This window comes from Melopsittacus undulatus, chromosome 6 (genome assembly GCF_012275295.1).
Source record: "Melopsittacus undulatus isolate bMelUnd1 chromosome 6, bMelUnd1.mat.Z, whole genome shotgun sequence".
Classification (NCBI taxonomy): Eukaryota; Metazoa; Chordata; class Aves; order Psittaciformes; family Psittaculidae; genus Melopsittacus; species Melopsittacus undulatus.
The window spans coordinates 24718293-24739203 of record NC_047532.1 but is presented as its reverse complement, the minus strand read 5'-3'; the positions used below and the strand labels follow the sequence as shown (position 1 = coordinate 24739203).

Genomic DNA, 20911 nt, shown 5'->3' with positions numbered 1-20911 from the left:
GCGCCGTGCTCGCGTCAGCAGCCGCGCAAGGCGGCGCCAGGGCGTATGTGTCGGCGAGGACAGCGGCGGGTGCAGCCCTCGCTGGGGCCGCCGCCATGGACGCAGGTGGGTATCGGGGGCGGCCTCTTTCCGCGCTGCGGTGCCGGGAACGCGTGTGCTTCTCACCCAGGAACCCACAGCCCTGCCGAGCGGCCGGTTGGGGCCTGCGGCTCCCCTGGGCGGCCTAGGCCCAGGCGGCCCGGAACGGCGAGGCCTCTCCCGGTGCTCGGAGGCTCGTCTCCTGCCTGGCTGGTGGCGGGAGAAGGCACCGCTTCCCTGGGGTGCGGTCCTGGAAGCGGCGTCCTCAGCCCTGTGGGATGCTAAGGGCCTGGTCGCTTCCCTGCGGGATGCGGCGGAAGCCGGGGGTTCAGGTCAGCCCAGCCATGGCTCCGTTCCTGCAGCTGCAGGCCAGAGCTGAGAGGGAGGTCTGTCAACAGAGAGCCGAATCCCACCTGCCGTCACCAGCTTGGCTTTTACTGTCGTGCCTGAAGGTACTGAGCTCTTCAGCGTAGTTTGGCGGCATGGCCTGGACAGGGGTGCCCGGGAAGCGGACCAGAGGGCGAAAGCGGTGGCTGTGGCCACCTACTGTGCCGAGGGGTTAAGAGACTGAGCCAGTCCTCACCTTCACTGGGAATGCCAGCAAGGAAGCCTTTCACTCTAGAGGCTTTGCTTCATATGGGGGAGAAGAAAAAGAAGTGTTTTAGGACTCGCATCTTTCCTATCCTTAGTAACATCTTTCATCCTCCATGAGACATAAGTGATGTTACACAGTAACAAACGTTCCCCTGTGCTGCCTGGGGTCCACCTCCGTGTTGTGTATGCAACAGGGAGCTGGTAGCTCTCATCCCCTCAGGCTGCTGTCTTGACTTGGTTTTGGCCCTGGTGCAGGTGCTGCTGTTGTCAGTGTATTCTAGCCGATAATGTCCTGACTTTGCTTGGTGTGTCCTTGTGCGTTATGTATCCTGTCTCATATACCTGGGAACAGAAACGTGTTCCAGCAAGTGAACTTGCACAGCCTGAGCTGGGAGATGTGTTTGGTTTCCCTTTGTGCAAGCATTGCAAGGATTACCAAGAGAAGGAAAACCTTGCTGTAATAGACAATAGGGCTGGATTTCCAGTGTGCACAGAAGAGGTGGGTCTCCAGGCTTTGGAGCAATGAGAGCTCAAGGCCCTTTGCATCCAGCCGTGCCTCTGAGACTGTCAGGGGCCTGTTGGGCAGACTTTCAGCTGTTTGCTCCAGGTCTCCAAGGAAGTACCACTCTCCAGTTGAATAACATTCCTCCTTGGCTGTTTCTTAATATCTCAGTTGCTTAGATAGTTGGGATTTGTCTTGTTTGTAAGGTCTTAGGGAAAAGGAAATAATTTTATTTCTGCAAAGGCCAGAAACAGGGGTTCAGGCTGTTCTTCAGTTACCTGTTTTCTAGGTGTTTTGTAGCAGTGAGCTTCACTAACACAATAAATGTACCTTTTCACCTCTCTTTTGGAATACTCTACATCCACTAGAATTCCTCCTCCCCACACTGCCTTTGCTGATGCCCCTTTATTAGCTGATGGAGATGATAATCCCCCCTGTTTCTGATTTTTTTGTGGCAGTGTTAATTGAAGGCTGTAGGGAAAATGTCTCTAAGCCATTGAGGGCTCTGCCTGAGGAGCATTTCAGTATCCCACAGTAATACCTCTAGAGACTGGGGAAGCCCAGGAAGCATTTTGGGAAGGGAGGTCTTGCAAACCGTGTTTTTACTTCAGTGTGGTGCTCCAAATCTCTGCGTCAGTATTTTGTATAGGAAGTTTTTCAACACAACATCTGAGCTGTGCAGGCACACTGTAACCAAGATGATGCTGGAGCGAACATCAGCTGTTTGCTGTGCAAACCACAGGGAAAATCACTTGCCACGTTTCTATCTGAGTCATCAAAGTTTTGACTTGTTACTGGTTTCCCAGAGTGATAGTTTTGGTAAAGCAGATAAAGTTACTGACTGTCAAGGACATAATTTGGCTTCAGCACATTTGCAAACTGACATCACCAGTCAGGGTCTGCTGCCCAGTGCTGCACTTCAGTGTTTGGTTATGTGGGAGCTTATTACAAGTTGGGGTAATGTTTTAAGCTCAGCTTTTTTGTTATGTAGCTTAAGAATATGGGAAGGGAGGCGAAACTTCACCCTCTACCCAAATTCTCTGTATCAAAACAGTTTTTAATAGTCTTTAATGCAATTTTAGTTTGAATGCCTTTACCTTGGTTGTTTAGTATAGTTGTTTTCTGTAAAGGCATGTACAAAGCTTTGCCTTTTCTGTTGGGGCTTTCTGGTGAGGGTGTGGGATGAAAAGGTGTTCTGGGACACTTCAGCAGACCCCATGGAAGGTGTGCCATGGGGCAGAGATCCGGTCTACCAAGCATCATTCGCAGCATGTCAAAGGCTCCTGGAGAGCAAGGCCAGCTTTCTGAGGGTGTGCTTTGCAAGGCTGGGATTCTTGGCTTTTTACCAGTAAATCCATTGTGCACAGAAAGAAGTTGAACTATTGTATTGGATGTGCACTTGGATTTTCTGCAGAGGCTGCTGCTCCACTGTCCTGGATGCTCAGAGGTCAGTATTTAAAATAGATGGAGGGCTTCTTGAAGGTGAAGTTTTGGAGTACTGCCTGAGAAATTTGCTGATCTCGTCCGACTTTTGCAGCTCTGAAGGACCATTTTCAAGTAGGATTTCTGCTGGTTGACTTTCCAGCTTTATTTTCAGACCCTTTGCCTCTAAGTGGGAGAGAAGGGCTCCTGTGCAAGCTGTCACATCTTTGTATCCCTGCCTGAATTGTTTGGGTCCCACTGGCTCATGTTTAGCTCATCTGCACAGCAGCACAATGGATAGTTTTGAAAGAGTGCCAGTGTATGAAAGTAAATGCTTGTAAAGGAAGTGGTGGCTTCAAGCCTTGTGGGGAGCTTACTGCTCCCATTATAATGTTGTTGATACGAACTGGGAACAATCACTTGGATTTTCTCCCTGTCAGGGAGCCTTAACTCCTGCATATAGCACTTGTGCCTTTTCAGATGGTGGCAGAAAACAGCTAATGCCTATCCACATCTTTCAGATGTGCAGCTCAACATACAGGACCTTTGTGCAGAGCCCAGCTGAAGGACTGCAAGTCTGGGACCTTCCTCCTGAACGCACAGCATCATAGCACTTGTAGTTTGCATGTGTTGCATTCCCTGAATAGGCAGCTGATCCAGTGGGCAGCCTGGGAATCCCTCCTGCCTGCTGCCCCCTTCCTCTCCTAGCTTTGATTGAAGAGGAAACATTCCAGCAGATCCTTATGGTGAAGCTGCCAGTTGGCAAATCCTGTGCTTGCTAAGGACCTGCATGATGTGGAGCGCAGAGGGTGTGACATTTGAGAAGATGAGGAAATGTTGCTAGGAAGGAGAAAGAGGGGCAGTAGGGAGCTTGATAGTTTCTGTGTAGCACCCTTGTTTCACTCATCTTATTAGAAACCTGCTTTAAATCTTTTGGGCTAAGGTTAGGGCCAGAGTCTAATTCAAAATATGATTTAGGAGCCTATTTGAATCTCTGTTGCCAGGGTTCCTGTTTAAACAGTAGTTGGTCTTAGTAGTGGTGTCTTGCTGCTGCTACTCAGCTATTTTCTTTGACATTTGGAGTTGGAATTTCAGGTTAGGTACCCCAGGGGCAGGAGGCTGATGAAGCACCTACAGGAGGACAAAATGTCTTGTGTAGCTTGTTTGGCAGAGTACAGTGTGGAGTATCCTAGATGTCTGGAAGGTGGAGCAGAACCGAGTGGTGACTTCCTGGAGCTATCACTGATGCAAGCCAGCCAAGTTGTTTAGTGGTGTACCAGATGATGCTTTGGAAAGCTTGTCTATGAACAGCTTCTACTTGTGATAAGGGTGAGATCAGAGGCAGATCAGAGAACATCAGCAGGTGACTATCCTGAGAAGCAAAAGGCAAAGTGTGCATCATGTGATGGCTTTCACAGGAAATGGGACCAAGAGGAGCTTGTGGTTGTTTAGTCTGTTGTCCTGTTTTAAACTTGTGTCACGTTACCACACATTTTATTGCATTTGCTGTAAGAGACGTTTTCAATAGCCACTTTAACAGTTACAGAACAGTCTGGCTTTATTCTGTTTTAAATTTTATAGGTGCTTTGTTAAAGAATTGATACCTACAAAATGAGATAGTTCTTTTCCAGGGTTCCCAGGCCTTATTTTCAAATGCAGATCTAGCATGGCACAGATCATCCACCTCTCCATTTTAATTTAATTTCCCTGTGCCTTTTGCATGGAAGCTTAGGCTGCCCTGATCCAAGGACAGCCTGTGCTGCTGAGCTGTTCTGTAATGGTCATGTAATAGAGTACATGCATAAGCACTGATGGGTGCCATGCTGTGAAGAGAGCCAGTAAAATAGACCTAAGGTTTGCCTGTCACCTGTGAACAAATACAGCTCTGCGTTCCTCAGGTTTTAGTGTGGCATCTGTAAAGGCAGTGGTGCTCCACAAACTGCAGGCTGTTTCCAGGGCAGATGATGACTTCTGCTGGATTCATTTCTGCTTGAGGAGGAACTGATGGGCAGAGTGGGGGTTAGTTCCCATTTTGTTGTGATGTGTAATTTTTATTACATTCTCTGGAAGAAGATTTTTTATCACTTTGCTCATTTGAAAAGAGGACCTCAATATCGTTGTTGATGGCATACACGATGGTGCATGTTCTGGGGAATACAATAAAGCTGCCAGCTGAAGTCCTAGGTGCTTTCTGCACTGGGTAGAGCTTGGAGCTGATCTAACCTGGAAATCCCTCTGCTTTTCTGCCTGTGTCATCTCTCTGTGCCTTCCAAGAGGTGGTGGTTGCAGGTGGATCTGTACCATTCCTTTCCAGCTAGAGCCAGGTGCTCTGGGTGTGTATGTTACTGTGCCATAGCAGTTCTGATTCTCTGGTTTTGTATGACTTTTAAAACACAAGAAAAACCCCCCAAAAGTATGTAATTTCTCCTTTCTCTTTCTAGCTACTCTTACTTATGACACTCTCCGGTTCGAATATGAAGACTTCCCTGAGACCAAAGAACCTGTTTGGATCCTTGGCCGGAAATACAGTGTTTTTACAGGTAGTTTGCATTCACGATGCAATGTGCTCTAATGCTCCAGAGGACTCTGTTAGTATCATGCTTTGCTTTCTGAACAGCAAGGTGACTGCAAACCTAGAAGCATACTACAAAGTCTGTCTGTTTGCTGGAAAAGCATGCAGACTGTAACTGCCCAGTTTCTGTCTTGTCTGGCTGTCTCCGTGAACCCTGGAATATTTTTGCCCAGAAAGTTACCAGTTACTGGGCCCTGTGTCACGAGGCCAGAATGGTTGAGGCAAGGAGATAGCTCAGGGATAATGCAAGAAAGTGGTTTACTGCTCATAATTTGCCTATGACCATAATGTTTTGGGGTTGCTTGTAGCTATTTTTTGGGAAAACTTAAGTTTCTTCTGCACAGCAGCGCTGTTCCTCAGCCAGTTTTTGTCTCTGGGCATACAGACTGTGTGAGAAGCAGAATGCTGCTGTTGTTGGGGAAGGTGAGTGGGACATGGATTTAGCTGTGTTTGGTGCTTCCTTCACATGCATGCCTTCCAATGCTGAAAATTTTTCAGAGAAAGAAGAGATCCTGTTGGATGTGACCTCTCGGCTTTGGTTCACCTACAGAAAGAACTTCCCTGCTATTGGTATGTACTGTGGACAAGTCTAAGAACACCCTGGAAGTGGTGGTAATTCAGTATCTCTACCTAATAAAACAGTCCCTATGAGTATAACATTAATGCACTTCCATTTATAAGGATCTGAAATGCACTTCATTAAATTGACTTTTTGCTTATCTGAGAATGAGAATTCCTCATGTCCTTGGGTATGAGGGATGACAGGAATTTTAAAAAGGGTACAAGATTGAGTTTAGGAAGCCTACCTAGAAACCTCCTTTCTTTAGCAATAGGGGAAGTTTTTTGTTTATCATGTAATATTACTTAATGAAGGTCTTGGGGTTGAAGTGGATTAAAGTAATGAAAGCTCAAGATGAGATACTGAAATTTCTGCCTTTGTGCATCTGCTCTAGACTATGTGTGGATTTTTTGTTGCTGTTGGGAGAGGTTAAATGCCTGAAGTGGCTGTTAAACATAGGAATTTAATGATACGAGGAACACTTCCCAGTGAAATGAAAGGTGGAAGTCTTCATTCCCTAACATATTCTGCATGGTCTCTTCTGTGGTTTGGTTTTGCGTACTGGGTGGAAGGTGGATCAGAAGAGATCTAAGAGCAGGTAAATGGGTTTACAAGTCTCATCTGTGTCTCCACTGTCAGTGGGGAAAATTACTCAGATTTGGAAAAGAGACTTCTTGGTAGCTGGTCCTTCTGGTTTGTTCTGTTCTTTCCCTACTGGGAAACCCTTTGCCTAACAAGTTATGAGACATCTTTAATGCAGTTTAGTCCCTTTAAGTTAATGTTTGTAAGCTGTAGTTAAATGTATTCGAAATTGAAGGGTTAACGTGTCTTTAACTATGGCTCACAAACATGATTGGGGTTTCTATGTGAGTTATTAAAGGGGTGGGGGGCAAAACAGAGATCCCATTTTCTGAGTCATTTCCCATTTACAGTATACATATGATTTGCATGTCATACAGCAGACCTTTTCCAGCCTTTCTTCTCCCAGACATCCATTTTACTGTTCCCCACTTATTCGTTGAAGAGCTCGCAATATTTAAGTGGGCAAGCACAGAGGGAAGGGGAATGTCTAATGCTAATTTTGTAAAGCATTATCAAATTTGGATGTTGTGTATGTTATAAATTGCTGGCAAAACTATAGAAGATAGCTGCTGACCATCCAGAAGTTGATTAAATATTTCTCTTGAGTGATTTTTCTCCATATGCTTTTCATGGAGAGTAATTGCATAAGGACTGAAAAAAGAAAGCAGCATTGCAAAGAAGCTACTTCTACCAGCTGTGCTAAGGCATAGCTCACTGTGTGCTTGTAAGACAGCTCACTTGCTGTGGTCACACTATAAACATTTTATGTGTGAAGCTTGTAATAATAAGCCAAAGCTTCAGTGGAGGAGCAGCAGTGTCCTTTTGAAGTTGTGTCAGGGAGGTGCTTCCAGCCTTTGTCTACGGCTTTCTAGCATAAGCTAATATCCAGCTTATTCTCCAGAATTATGTAGGATATGGGGGTTTAGTTATTGCTGGGGTGGGATTTCTGGCTGGTGAGTTGTTTTGGAGATGTTTTTCTGTGGCCTAAGTTGTTCACTTTGGAATCTCATCCAGCCATAGCTGCTTATGATGTGTAAATTCTTGGGACTGATTTGTTTTGCATGATGAATTGCCTTCTCGAGATAAGGATTGCAAGAAGTTGCCTGTAACAAGTGCCTTGGTATAGAAATGTTCTCTGAATTGGGCTGGAAATCAAGGACTGTTGTGCTCCAGAGGAATTCATCTCTCTAGTTGAGTTGTTTTGATTTCCCTTTGAAGTTTTTTTCCCCTTTCAGTTCACATTAGAAGATTTTGTTTGGTTGGTTTTAAGAGATGCCAATGATAACTCAATGATAACTCATTGAAATGATAAGTTACTCAATGATAACTACATTTTTGTCTTCAGCCTTGGGTATGTGAGCTAAGATAGTCCTTATTCCCTGATGTCCTTCTCTGCCTGATTTCTTGCATGAACCTGTTACCCAGGTGCAGACTTCCAGTGCTTTAATTTCGTTTTCCCTCTGTGCTTTCATTTCTTCTCCCTCTTTGCACTGTTTTGCTGTTCATTACATACTTATTTTCTCTCCTCATTTGCAGGAGGCACTGGTCCCACGTCTGATACTGGCTGGGGCTGTATGTTGCGGTGTGGCCAGATGATCTTTGCTCAGGCCTTGGTCTGCAGGCATTTGGGAAGAGGTAAACCAGTGCACACCTCGTACTGACTTCCAGGACCATGTGCTCCCACCAGTGCAGTCCTTGTAAGGACAGCAGATAACAAGGGCACAGCTGGGAACTGCTGAAGGCTCTATAACTTTTTCTTCAGTCTTCTCAAGTTTAGAGCTATTGAGAGAACAGTCTACTGGAAACCCTGAAACAGGTGTTTCTTTCCCTGGTCTCTGCAACTACATAAGTAGACATAGTTGTCCAAACTTTAAAACAAAGCAGAGCCCTGTCACATGTTAGTTAAATCTACTGAAGACAAGAGCATAGTAGTTTTTTCTTGAAAGTTTTTTTTGTATAACTGAAGTTTAAAGCAACTTCATTGATTGTTTTTTATAGTTCAGATTTGTCACATTGCCCTCACTTACTGAGTGTAGCCTCTTCTGAATGCTTCTGTTCTTGTGCTTGACCCATGTTTGGTGTGTAAGAAGCTCTGCAAGAGTTTACTTTTGACAGGTGTTGATGGCTTTTGAATGTGAGGGAGATGATTTTTTTGTATTTAGGTCACTTGTTTTTTCACAGAATATGTAGCTCATGCCTGTCAATGAGAAATTGTAATCCTATTCCCCGTTTGTAGGGTAGAGATAGAATTTTGTTGTCTGATTTTTGCTTATTTGCTTTTCTGTGGGTGATATTTCTTTATTCCAGCTGTGAGAATGCTCACTTTTCTTTTAAAATTAATTTTTTAGTGTTGGAAATGACTGAGATGCCAAGGAATAAGATAGTGACATGAAAATTGGGTCAGTTGATTAATGCACAGGGAATTGTAGCTTGCAGCTTCTCATTGCTAATAAATACTGTGTTTTGTTTCATGTATCCCCTTGTGTGTCTTAGACTGGAGGTGGATAAAAGGGAAGAAGCAAATGGCTAATTACTTCAATGTTCTTAATGCCTTCATTGACAAAAAAGATAGCTACTACTCCATTCACCAAATAGGTAAGAGCCTGAGTGCTGAAAAATGCGGAGATGCTCAGTCTGGGTTTCCCATGGATTTAGAAAATCACTGTTTCTTTTACTGGCTTGGTGAGTGGGTCAGATAGTATGTGACACTCTGCTGCTTGTTTTCTAACATGCTGTCAAGCTACCACTCTTTATTATGGATTATGATGCACTTTTATTCTTGACTCCATTAAGGCCATCAGGTTTGCCTAATGCTTTAGGTTATATTCAGCATCACTTTCCATACTGTAGCTAGCTAAGGTGAGAGAAATGCATGTGCCTGCTGTTCTTACTAGGACCTTATCATATGAGAAGATAGCTGATCAAAGAAACTCTCAGAAATAGCAAATGGATTAAGGAAGGATCACAATTTCATATAAACTTACCTGGCATATAGAAGTGGCCTGTTTCAGTTTTTCTTGAGAGCCTGTAGGCTCTTAAGGCACTATTAAAGTATAGCTACAATGAACAGAACTTCAGATGACAGGGGTTGTTTGGTGATCAAACAGTCTGATGTTTCTTCTGAGGTAATATTGCCCTTTATGAACTTCTGCATTACTGCATTTTGGGGAAAATATTTGCTTTATAGCCCTTTAGGACATATTTTTTTCTTTTATCTCCATTAAGATACCCCATGAGAGGTCCTTTGCAACTGTAACCATTCTGTGATGCTGTGAAGGGGTAAATGAAAGGCTAGATTCTGCTGACTCAACAGTGTTTTGAAGTGAGATTTCTTCCCTGTTGAGTACAAACTGATTAGGAAGGGAAACAGTGTAGATGACATTATTTGCTAATTATTGTTTTTTTCTTGTGATGCAGCCCAGATGGGAGTTGGAGAGGGAAAATCCATAGGTCAGTGGTATGGACCAAACACAGTTGCACAAGTGCTCAAGTAAGTGCTGCATTTTTCCTTTATATCTTTTGAAGCATGTAGTGGGGTCATTTGGTTTGTAACCTCCTAGCTTACAGGTTTCCGCCCATGGACTGAAGTGCAACTATATGTTTTAAGCCAGCAACCTGCTTGACCTTATTGACCTGCTTAGACAGTAGGGCTCTTTCCAAGTTCTTGCCATTCATATGCTGGCAGGATGTGTGTGGAAACAGATTTCAAGTTGAGAACAACCCCCAAAAATGTCTCTCCACACCCCACAAGTAATGCTAGAATGGAGTACAGTACTCTGCAGCAAACCAAATCAAGTTTCAGAGTAGATGATCATTGCTGTTGTTTGGGTCTCTGATGACCTGGGAACAGTGTCGTCATTATCATAAAACTTCAGTGAGCCATCAAGTCACTAATGCATTAGCAGAAGAAAGCATTAGTATTTGCTATGAAGCCCTGGGTGATATGGTTTAGTGTGAGGTGTCCCTGCCCATGGTAGGGGGGGTTGAAACTATGATCTTAAGGTCCTTTCCAGCCCTAGCTATTCTATGATTCTATGGTGATGGGCAGAGGATCAGAGCAGTGCTGGAGCATGGACTGACTTTAGTAAATTTTCCCTTCTGTCACTGTTCTTCCTTCGCATTGGTTAGATGAGCAATCAATCTATTCTCTGGAACAGGTTTAGGATTGCCTAAAAGCAGCTTTCCCAGATCAGGCCATATACCAAATTAGCTCAGGATCTGGTATAGGTGATCAGGAGATATGTATGGAAAGTCAAGGTTATTTATCTTTTTTATTTATTGTTACTTACTTTTATGCTGTTTCACTTTCTGGTAGCCAGAAGTTATGGGATTCAAGCTGGAGGTTGTATCAGGGCTCTTGTACTCATACGCTGTTGAGGGACAAATTCCCAGGTGTGGTCCCATTTGCAGTCCCATTTGCAATCTTGTTTATTCTTCTAGCCATAGTAACTAGTGGCAGTGAAGCCTACAACTCTTGGTACATGTATAAAAGTATACTTTACAGCATAACTGATAAAAGCTAGTCTCTCCTAATCCAGTTTCTCCTCTCTGATACACCACCATCTTTGTCTTGTAACTAATCCCTGCAAACTTTTTGTTTTAATTCTTCGATAGGAAACTTGCAGCTTTTGATACATGGAGTTCACTGGCAGTACATATAGCCATGGACAACACAGTAGTGATGGAAGAAATCCGTAAGTATCACATGGAGGTGGAATATGGTATATCCTCTGTCAGCAAGAAGCTGAAAATAGCTGCAATAAACAGAAACAAAAATGGAGAGCAGATAGTACAACACAAGAAGCATGAAGTACATGTTCTATCTTAAATCTGTGGCCAAGCATACTAAAACTATCCAAGAATTGCTATTCTAGGGCAAGGAAGTCCCTTGTTTGACTTTTGCTTCATCTGATAAAGCCTCTGACTTAGCACTGTTATCTCTGGATCTGGAGAGAAGGTCTTCTGACCTTCAGATCAGCTAGGTGGGAGCTGCTTGGAAGGTGGTATCAAACTTGTTTGTGGCTGCATGTGGCAAGCAGTGAGTGGCTGCTTTCTCTCTCAGATAATGGGGTAGGAATGTTTTTGCTATTGGGCAGAGTAAGAAAACTGGAACAGATCGCTGAAGACAAAAACGAAAAACATTGGGGAGGGGAAGAGAAGAGCATCGATCCCTGTAGTGCATCTCATAATCTTCTAAGGAGTGACCACTGGTTGTTTCCTTTCCTGCCCTCTTCTCCCCCCTCTCCCCTTTTTTTTTCATTGCATCCTGACAATAGGAAGGCTCTGAAGGCTGAACAGCTGTACAATGTGTTCACCCCTAGTGTGCTTGCTAGGTTGCAGTGCCACAGTAATGGAAGCTGAACGCCTGCATTGCTGGCTGCTGCAGTCCTGCGTGGTGCTGGCCACACAAGCTTTCTCCTTGCTTGCTATGGGCTAACTTGTGGGACAGTGCACTTACACAGCATAAACCCATGCAGTGTTTTCTGCTGGGTTAGTGTTCTGAAATGGCATCTAGAACAGTCCAGTGAGCACTGGAGCTGGTGCAAGGTTATAGGCAAGATCAGGGCAGGCATTGTTTAGGCTGGCTTCAGCTGCTATAGAGCCAAAATAAATTAATAAGCAATTTGTCCCTAGAGTGCAGGAGAGTCATTGTGTGAAGTCACATCTCTTATCAGGTCGTCTCAACTGACACAGGATCTGACTGAGAAGTGCCTGTCTAGCCTTAGGTACATACAGTCCTCTGCAGTTATGTGCTAATGACCTTGGCTTAAAAAAGGCCAGCATGAAAACAGAAACTGGATTTATCTTCATCTTAAGCCTGAAAACATTACTTCTTGCAGCCAGCGTGCTTCAGTTCTAGCCTTGGATATGCTGCAAGCTCTTGTCTGTGTGACACTGACTGTTCAGCACTGATACTGCTTCAAGTAATGTGTCCATGCAGATTGTAACATGCAGGGGGTGTTTGTTTATTTTCCTCACTTGTGAATCATAATGTATCCATTCAGGGCCCGAAAGTTACTGTATAAGTGGTTCTGATATGTTCTGTGTCTGTAGATAACCTTGTGCCCAAACATCTGTTGACAGTGAAGCATTCAGAAGTTAATGCTGTTTCGTATCTCTGCTCAATTGGGTCACCAATACTGTCCACCTTAATGTTAATAGGAAATGCCTTTTGCCACATCCATCTTTATCCCTTCTGAGTCAAGTCTGTTGCATCAGAAAGGAACTGTTAGTGTTGGGCATTGGAAGATTCTGTGTATCACAAAGGTGGTGAGAAACCAAGACAGTAAAGCCAGTACCTGCCAGCAGCTGCAGCAAAAGAGATGTTGTGTCATTATCTGTTGCAATATGTTTGCAGTAAATCGTTTGGATCCAGCTGGGAAGCTTTAGACAGGTTCTGCTGTGCTGTAGCACCATAGGGCTTCAAGGCCTGCCCAAAGAAGCGAGGTGAATTTAGTCTGTGCTGAGCTCTCTACTGCTTAAACTTAGGTGAGATTTGTTCCTGTCACAGTGCAGAACTGACAGTTGCTTTGCCTGATGAAGAGACCTGCAGTGACACCCCATTCAGCAACAGCTTTGGCTTGGCAGCTGGTTTCAGATCATCAGAACAGGCAGGCTACTGCCACAGAAAATCCCATGACCTTTACTGCTTTAACAGGGTAAATCACTACAAATAATGACTTTCAGTTTTCTCAGGACCTTTGGTAACTATGTGCATGAGGGATGGATATGTATACCTTCTCCCTCCGTGAGGGACAAAATAGAGAGCAACTGCACACTCTTCAGTGCAGGTTCTCTCTCATACTGAGGTTTTAGATCAAAATCCTCTTCCTTCTAACCCTGGGTGTAACATTCTCCTTGTTCAGCTGGGTTTGAAGCTCTTCATATGAGTAAACACCCTGCTGAGATGGCTGGTGATGGAGGTGTTTACATCGTGTCCTACCTGCTAGTATCCTGCCATTCATCTTAGTCCAGGAATAAATTAAACCTCTGGCATTCTGTGTAATTGCCTTGGCTTCATGATTAAAAGTGCTGTGGGTTTCTTTGGGGTCTCGGTTTTTAATTCTCACACTCAGCAAACAATGAAATTGGCCAGTGAGACAGGTAGGCTTGGAGCTGTTTCTGTACCATAATTTACATAATCTGGTTGTATTACTGCCTGACTGTGTTTGTCAAGCCTGTAGAACGAGGATGCATGGCACTGATGTTATGTGTATGCCCTGAGGAGTTCTACTGCCCCATATCTTACTGCAAAGCTTGTATTGAAATTACAGAGCTTAATGATCATCCTGCTTTAGGTCTCTAAACTAGCTTCTGAATGATCCCCAGTAAAATTTGTGAAGGCTTTAGTGAACTTTAGGAAAATCACAGCTACTCTGAACAGACACTGTGTGTCTTGTGACAGCACTCATTGAGTACTTCCTGTGTTCAGCCATAATGCTTTGCTCATGCGGTTCAGCTGTCTTCATACCCTCCACGAACTCCTCTGGAGTTGAGCACTGCAGATTTTCTCTTCCTGCCTAACACTTCCTGCATTCAGGATCTGGCCTGACCTCCTGATCAGCTCATTCAGCCTTGTTGCTACAGGTTGTTGCTTAGCTGCTCACCTGCTGGAAGAATTTGCTTTTTAACAGCTCACCAGATGGTGGCTGTGAGTACAACGTACTTTGGCATAATCTTGATGCTGAGCCCTACCAGAAGCCCTGCAGGGAGCACGTACATCACCTGATCCCAGCACTGCACTGCTTTAAGCTTTTTTTTTAAGTGCAGTAGGCTTTTAGTAAATAGCAGTTATTGATAAGAGCTTGAATAGAATTGCTCAAGGTCTGGAAATTGAGGTTATTTCTGATGCTTTCTGCTCATGTTCCTTTTCCATAGGGCGGTTGTGCCAGTCCAACTTCCCGTGTGCTGGAGCTGCAGCATGCCCTGCTGTGGAGTCAGACGTACTCTACAACGGGTACCCAGAGGAAGCGGGGGTTAGAGATAGGCTTTCACTGTGGAAACCATTGGTGCTGCTGATACCTCTTCGCCTTGGGCTCACAGAGATCAATGAAGCCTATATTGAAACACTGAAGGTAGGGAATCTGGAGCTCAATTCCTGGTGTTCTGGTGCTTAAGGACCCTGTTGTGTATAAAGTAATTTCTAGAATTTGGTTTTGGGGCAAAAAATACTCAGAAGTAATTTTCCTGTTTGCAAAAGAAAAATGTGTTTAGGGACAATCCTTGTCAGAGGTCAGGGTGTGGGTTCTTGCAGGCTATAGTTAGAAAAATTGTGGGCCGGGATGAGGGGTTGGGGGTTTTCTTTGTTTTGTTTTGAGTTGCTTTGGTTTTGAGGATCTTACTTCACAACTTAATCACAGACCTTCTTTGTGGAGCATTAGTTCTGAACAACTGTACTGTGCTTGGTGGCAATATAAGCATTAATGAATGTAGTGTTTCAGATTCCCTGTAGCTCTGATGCTGGAACTCCTCCTGCAGGCTGAGGCTAGAAGCTGGCTGTAGGTTGGAGTATCAGGAGGCTGCAGGATTTAGGGTGTGCAGAGTACATGCACAAGACAGGGTAGGGTGCACATTGTCTTGCTGTCCAAATGCTATCAAGCTCTGAGTTGCACCAGTAAGAGAGCTCCAAATTCATGTTGAGGTTACCTGTCTTTAACTCAGTCATTAAGGTGCCTGGACACTACAGCTGGATAAGGAACTGAAACTGTTTCCTGAGTGATTGTTCCATCCCATGGGCACCACTGCTGCCTTATTAAAGCTCCAGGGGATCTTGCCACTGACTGCAGCAGAGCCAAGACTTTCCCAGACCAAGTCCTGGAGTAGTGCTGCTTCTTTCATCTGGTGCACCTGTGTGTTCCTGTCAGCAGTTACCAGTGGTTTTAAGCTGCTTCTGTGTTGTTCCTTGAAGGTCCTGTGTTGCAGCCTTCCTCATGGAGCTTCTCTCTGGAAATAGCTGTTGCTGCTGCTAGAGTTGCTGATTTTCAGTGTTACCATCTTTCTTTCCCACTGCATTTTTGGATGTTTGCCTTTGTTACCACCTACTGTCTGTCTGTCAGCTGTGTGTTTTCTGTATTGCTTTTCCAGCACTGCTTCATGATGCCCCAGTCGCTGGGAGTGATCGGAGGGAAACCAAACAGTGCTCACTACTTCATTGGCTATGTAGGTGAGTGCCCAGAGTACTGCAAACTTTCCAAGCATCTCCTCCCAGCTGAAAAAATACTTGTGGAGTGGTACAGCTCACTTGTTTGGTCTGTTGTGCATGCTGCAGGGTGGTTCTTCCCTGTGTGAAAGGCTGCTGTGGACTGAACCTCTTTGTGAGGACCCAAGTGATGCAGCTTTGAAAAGTAGCTCTAGTACAAGCCATAAAGTTCCACTGTGTAATGCTAAATCCTGTCTGTAAAGCGGTGTGCACAGACACTTTTTCCTAGATGCACTGCTGACCTCCCTTCAAGGGGCTTGGCTGGATTTAACTGTCCTTTAATCGTCCGCTTCCTGAAACTCCTGACACTCTCCTCCTTCCCTCTGATTTTCTGTCTCTGCCCAAAACCTCAAGCTGGTTGTGCTTTGGATTTCTGGGGCCTACTTGAGCTCACACAGGACCCTGGAAAGCATGTGAAGGACCAGTATCCAGATAGTGCCTATGCCTTGATCCCAGAGTGTTGCTGTGGAGTGACTGCTGTGGTTCTGCTGACAACTGGCTCTTTGCCTGTATGAGAATCATTTGGGAAAGCGTGTGAAAGCAAGTTGTCCCTAGAACGTGGGTTCTGTTGTGGTGTTATGAGAGCTGGCTCTGTCATCGCTCTTCCTCCTCTTTCTATCTCACCATTTGCCTCTCAAAAGAGCAGCTTCTATGTGGTTCTGCCTGTTGATGTCTCCTTGCCTGTCTGTCCAGGTGAGGAACTCATTTACCTGGATCCCCACACTACACAGCCTGCAGTGGAGCCCAATGACAGTGGCTGTCTCCCTGATGAAAGCTTCCACTGCCAGCACCCTCCCTGCAGAATGAATATTGCAGAGCTTGACCCCTCCATCGCAGTGGTGCGTTCCTACTCTTCGTTTCCAGTCACACTGTTTCCAGTCCAGACTGTTCCATAGCCATCCCTTTACCCAGGGAACTGGCAAAGGCAGTGGTGGTGGGTTGGGTATTCTACAGGCATGCTGTGCTCTCAGCAAGTGCTGCTGTGGGTTTCAGTAGCAGTGGTAAAGAAGCTCCTCAAGAAGGAAGCACTTTCGTCCAAAGAAGTTCCCTTTGCATGGCAATTAAATGCCATTCCTCATGGGGCGGTATCTTTCTCTCAAGTTTAGTTTGGGCATTGATTCCTGCCTTTGATGAGCAGATCCAAATCTGTTCCTGAATCCATATTATGGTTCAGTGTGGCTTGTTTTCTGTTGAACCTGCCTTACACTGACCTTTGTTTCCATGTGGGTTGTTTCCGCTTAGTTTTCTTTCTGCAGTAGAGCAGTCCATTACACTGATGATTTCAGCAGTTGGACAGTCCGGTCACATCAAGCGTATGGGGAGCATTCAGTTTAATGGGGCAGTGTAAGCCACAGCTTATAAGTAAGGCATTGAGTGTTGTAACAGTAAATTCTCCTCTTTCTTTCTTTTTTTTTTTTTCCCAGGGCTTTTTCTGCAACTCAGAGGAGGACTTTAACAATTGGTGCCAGCAAATCAGAAAGGTTTGTGTTTCTATCGCCAAGAAAGAAACCAAGGAATGTAGGTTATTGTCTTGTTTCTACACTGCTGCACAAGAGGCTATGTTCTCTGTAGCATCATCCCATTTGGTTTATTAAACTACCAAGAAGAGCATAGCTCATGAAATGCTGTTGATGATGTGAGTCAAAGATCTGAGAAATGTTTTTTCAGCTGCAATGAAGTGCCAACAGATTGTTGTTACCCCTTAAAGACCCAGAGCGCTGTGATTACAGAGTTTCTGGTTCTCATGGCTCTGCTCTTGCTCCACAGCTGTCCCTTGTAAGAGGAGCGCTGCCAATGTTTGAATTGGTTGAACACCAACCCTCACATTTCTCCAACCCTGATGTCCTGAATCTCACACCAGGTAAGGCCCTGAAAGGGGGGCAGAGTGAAGGGTGAGGTGGTCCCTTTGATTTGCTGGAAAGTATGTGGAATTGCATGGTGACTTCTAGTATGTTCCTGTTCCACCTGGAGCTCGTGGGTCAATTGATCTTGTTTCTTTGTGAAACACTTTGAGCTGGTGTTTCACAGATCCCATGGTGTCTCAGGATGATTTTGAGGATGAGCCTGTGATGAGGATGGTGACTGAGGGAAATTAAAAACAAGTTCATAAGCTATCACAACAATATGAAATTATGATTTATAAAGGGATGCTTGGAGGAATAAAAAGGGTCCATTGAAAAGGCTGAAAAATTAGTTTCTAGGTAATGAAAATTGTCAGACAGGGCTGGTCAGACTTAGTTCTAGTGTAAGTCACCCATTCCCTGTGAATGTACTACTAGCAACGCGAAAGAGAACAAGTGCTGGGCAGTATCTTGGCTGTCAGGCTGTTTATCATGTTAATAATGTGCACAAACATTGTAGGAGATAAAAAGCCATTGACAACTTCTGCCAAGAGCAGTAAGTATACATAGACAAACCTACCCTGTCACCAGGCATTGGACTGTGTCCTGTTAGTTGCATCCTGCACCCTCTGCTTACTTGCTATCTCTCCTTAGCATGAACTTGAAAAGCCTGCCTTATCTCACAGTCCTTTTCTGTCAGAATGCTTGATTGCCTCCAACTGTCAATTGATCCTTACCTCTACTAAATTCTCCCTAATTGCTGCCTTTCTTACTCTTAAAAACATTTCTGTAATGGGCTACTTGTCCTTCTCCCCCTTCCCTACCTTTTAGAGCCTTTCACATCTGTTATGGCTGTTCTGTTTCTCAACAGTCCTATCCCTCACTAGAAGGAATAGTTGTACTTTCATGATTATCCAGGCCCCTGTCCTTATTTTCTCCTACAACTTGGGTGCCACTTGGAGGGGTTAAGTAAGTTATTTTTCCTCACAAAATGGACTGTACTAATTACTTTTGTGAGAGTGCATGTTGTCTAATTACATTCCCCAGTAGTTGGATCAAAGGCATCTGTAGCATAGAACAAGTCTCTGATACATGGGGGATGGGGAATGTTCTCATATCACTTAATTGGGCCAGAAATCTTCATGGCTGTTAATACAGACCTTAGGCAAGCTCTTCTATTTTGGGCCTCTTGAGGCAGAACAGTCTCCTGCTAGTACAGGGCTGCTGTACAGGAAGGTTATACAAAACAGTCACAGTGGTGCTGTGCTGCATCAGGGCTGCTTTTGGGATCTGTGAAACGTGGTGCACCTCTTGTGCACCATGTAATTCTCTCCAGTGCATTTTTCTGTGCTACTGACATGTTCTCATCCCTCTCAGGGCCTTCACTGGGGTATGTCAAGTCTTTTGGAGCTTGCAGGCTTTTAACACTCAAATTCTGCTGCTCTTCATCTGATCTCACTGGTGCTGAGCAGTCAGTGCATCCCATGGAGCTAGTGCTTCCTTTTTCTCTTGCAGACTCTTCTGACGCTGACAGATTGGAAAGGTTTTTTGACTCGGAAGATGAAGACTTTGAAATTCTATCCCTTTGAAAACAAACAGGAAACTGACTCTGCAAATTTGTGTTATGTGTGGGGAGAAGGGGGGGAGGGAAGCTCCTTCAAGAGCCTGGGGCTACCGGTTTTCATAGGTGCTTGCTGCCATCCCCACCTCTTGTCCATCCTGGCATTCTGTGCAGCCTCTGAGTGGAGCGCGGATGAAGAATCAAGTGACACAGCCTTACTGTCTGGAGTCAGAATTTCTCAGTAGAAAACACTTGCTGGAAGTGGATGCAGTGGTGCTTAGGAGTTCAAAGGCTTGTCTGTTACATCAGCAGGTCAGATGGCCTTCTAGGGGAGGCATAGAAATCATTAATCCTTACATGGGGACTCTGAAGCTTAAGTAGAGCTACCCATCATTTAGCAGGTGAAATGTAGAGTTAATTCCTTTAGCAGCTTCTCTTCTCACTGGCCAACTTGGACTGCAGCTCGCAATGCAAGTGAACAACAGACACAGCTGTGAAGCCCCTGGAGTGCAGGTGGCCAGGCTTCCTACAGTACAATTCCTGTCCGTGCTTTGCAGTACGCAGCACTTCCTCCTAGATTTAGTGTCCCTCCTCACATGCTATGAAAAGGAAGTTGAGGGAGTTTACAAATAACTGGTAATTCAATAAGAAAATGCTGTCTGGGAAAGTGTGGAGCAGACCCATGCTGCTGGGGAGGAACATCTCTATTTGTTTAAATAGCAGCAGAAAGAATGGAAGAATAGAAAATGTGTGTGTTCCTGCTCCGTGAGTCAATAAAACATTGTGCTTCTACAATGGATTAATGTCTACAGCAAGTATCTTCAGGAAAGCTGCTTCAAGCAGAGAATTGGATTCCATAGTCCTGGAAAAACAACAGTCCACAGCTGGGAGAGGCAAAACAGGACAGCTGAGATCTGCCAGTCATGTGCCTGCTTGTGCCAGCACCCCAAGGGAACTAATCCTGTTGGTACCAAAAACGTGAGCTATAGAATTCCTCAAAGTGTGCTCAGTGGGCTGTAGTTCCTCCAGCTGCTCCTGTTAGACATTCCCTTTCCAAATCAGAAGAGAGGCCTGAAGGTCAAGTAGGCTTCCTAGCTGGGTGGGTACCTTTCTTTTTGTTTTCTGCCAGCTTCACCTCCCTGCAGAATATACACAAAGGTACTGTAGGAGCTAACCCAGAGAAACCCATTTCAAGTCATTATCCCAAAGAGGGCAGTAAAGACAGAATGCCTTGAGAAGGTCAAATTATACTGGAAATTTTAGCTACTTTTAAGATGGTAGCTCTGCCTGGGGCCCTTTTCCTCACAGAATTTGGAGAAAGGTTAAAGAGTGGAGTTGTCTTAATGCAAACTGCAACAGAAGTTGCTGAAGTAGTTTCCTTCATGGACGCTGCAGATTGCAGACCTGTTTACAAGGCTTTGTTTTCTACACTTAGGATGGAACCTGTCAGTTGATGCTTTTGTTCCCAAGGCTGGTGCCAGCTGGCTAGAAATGACCTGTTTCTCCTGTCACTGATATACTGATGCTCTCTAACTGTCCCTGTGTTATCCAAATGCAGAGGTTTGAACTGGGAACCACAATGCTTCTGTCACTAAATTATTATTTGCTGCTTTCTGCTTGCTTCTCCCCTCTCTTGTAGTTAGGGGAAGAGGCAGCAGTGGAAATGGGGCTGTGCTCCATTCATCCGCTTTCAATTTGTATCTGAATAAACAGATCTAAACTCTTTGTCTGTCCTAATGTTTTAGCAGATGCCATGAAGGTGGTGGCAGGTGGTATCTAGTAACCCTGCAGTGGGGTTGGGAATGCTGTCAAAATTACCCTGTTAGGGCAATGAAAGGGAAACTATGAAGTGGTACCATTATCTATTGGGACTGTCAAGTTCATATTCCTACTCCAGTGGGTAAGCACCTGCAGACATGCTAGCAGAAAAGAAAAACATAGGAATTCCACCACTGTATCTGTGCACCTTTCAAATGATTTAACATTGCAGTTTACTGTAGT

The 20911-nt window shown here is 44.7% G+C and overlaps 1 protein-coding gene across 1 annotated transcript; it reads left to right on the top strand.

Moving 5' to 3' along the window:
* Positions 1 to 8: 8 nt before the first annotated feature.
* Positions 9 to 20635, top strand: ATG4B (autophagy related 4B cysteine peptidase). The gene is made up of 13 exons (XM_034063733.1): positions 9 to 105; positions 5038 to 5136; positions 5667 to 5738; positions 7846 to 7944; positions 8803 to 8904; positions 9727 to 9799; positions 10924 to 11003; positions 14188 to 14384; positions 15394 to 15472; positions 16202 to 16347; positions 16933 to 16989; positions 17276 to 17369; positions 18865 to 20635. Exons 1-13 carry the CDS (start codon positions 96 to 98, stop codon positions 18936 to 18938), a joined length of 1182 nt encoding a protein of 393 aa, XP_033919624.1. The 5' UTR covers positions 9 to 95; the 3' UTR covers positions 18939 to 20635.
* Positions 20636 to 20911: the final 276 nt, after the last annotated feature.

What these genes read in the sequence shown, in the direction of transcription:
- ATG4B (XM_034063733.1), top strand. An exon ending in GGTGCCAGCAAATCAGAAAG is followed by an intron (nt 16,990 to 17,275) that starts GTTTGTGTTTCT and finishes CTTGCTCCACAG; the next exon opens with CTGTCCCTTGTAAGAGGAGC. An exon ending in TGTCCTGAATCTCACACCAG is followed by an intron (nt 17,370 to 18,864) that starts GTAAGGCCCTGA and finishes TTTCTCTTGCAG; the next exon opens with ACTCTTCTGACGCTGACAGA.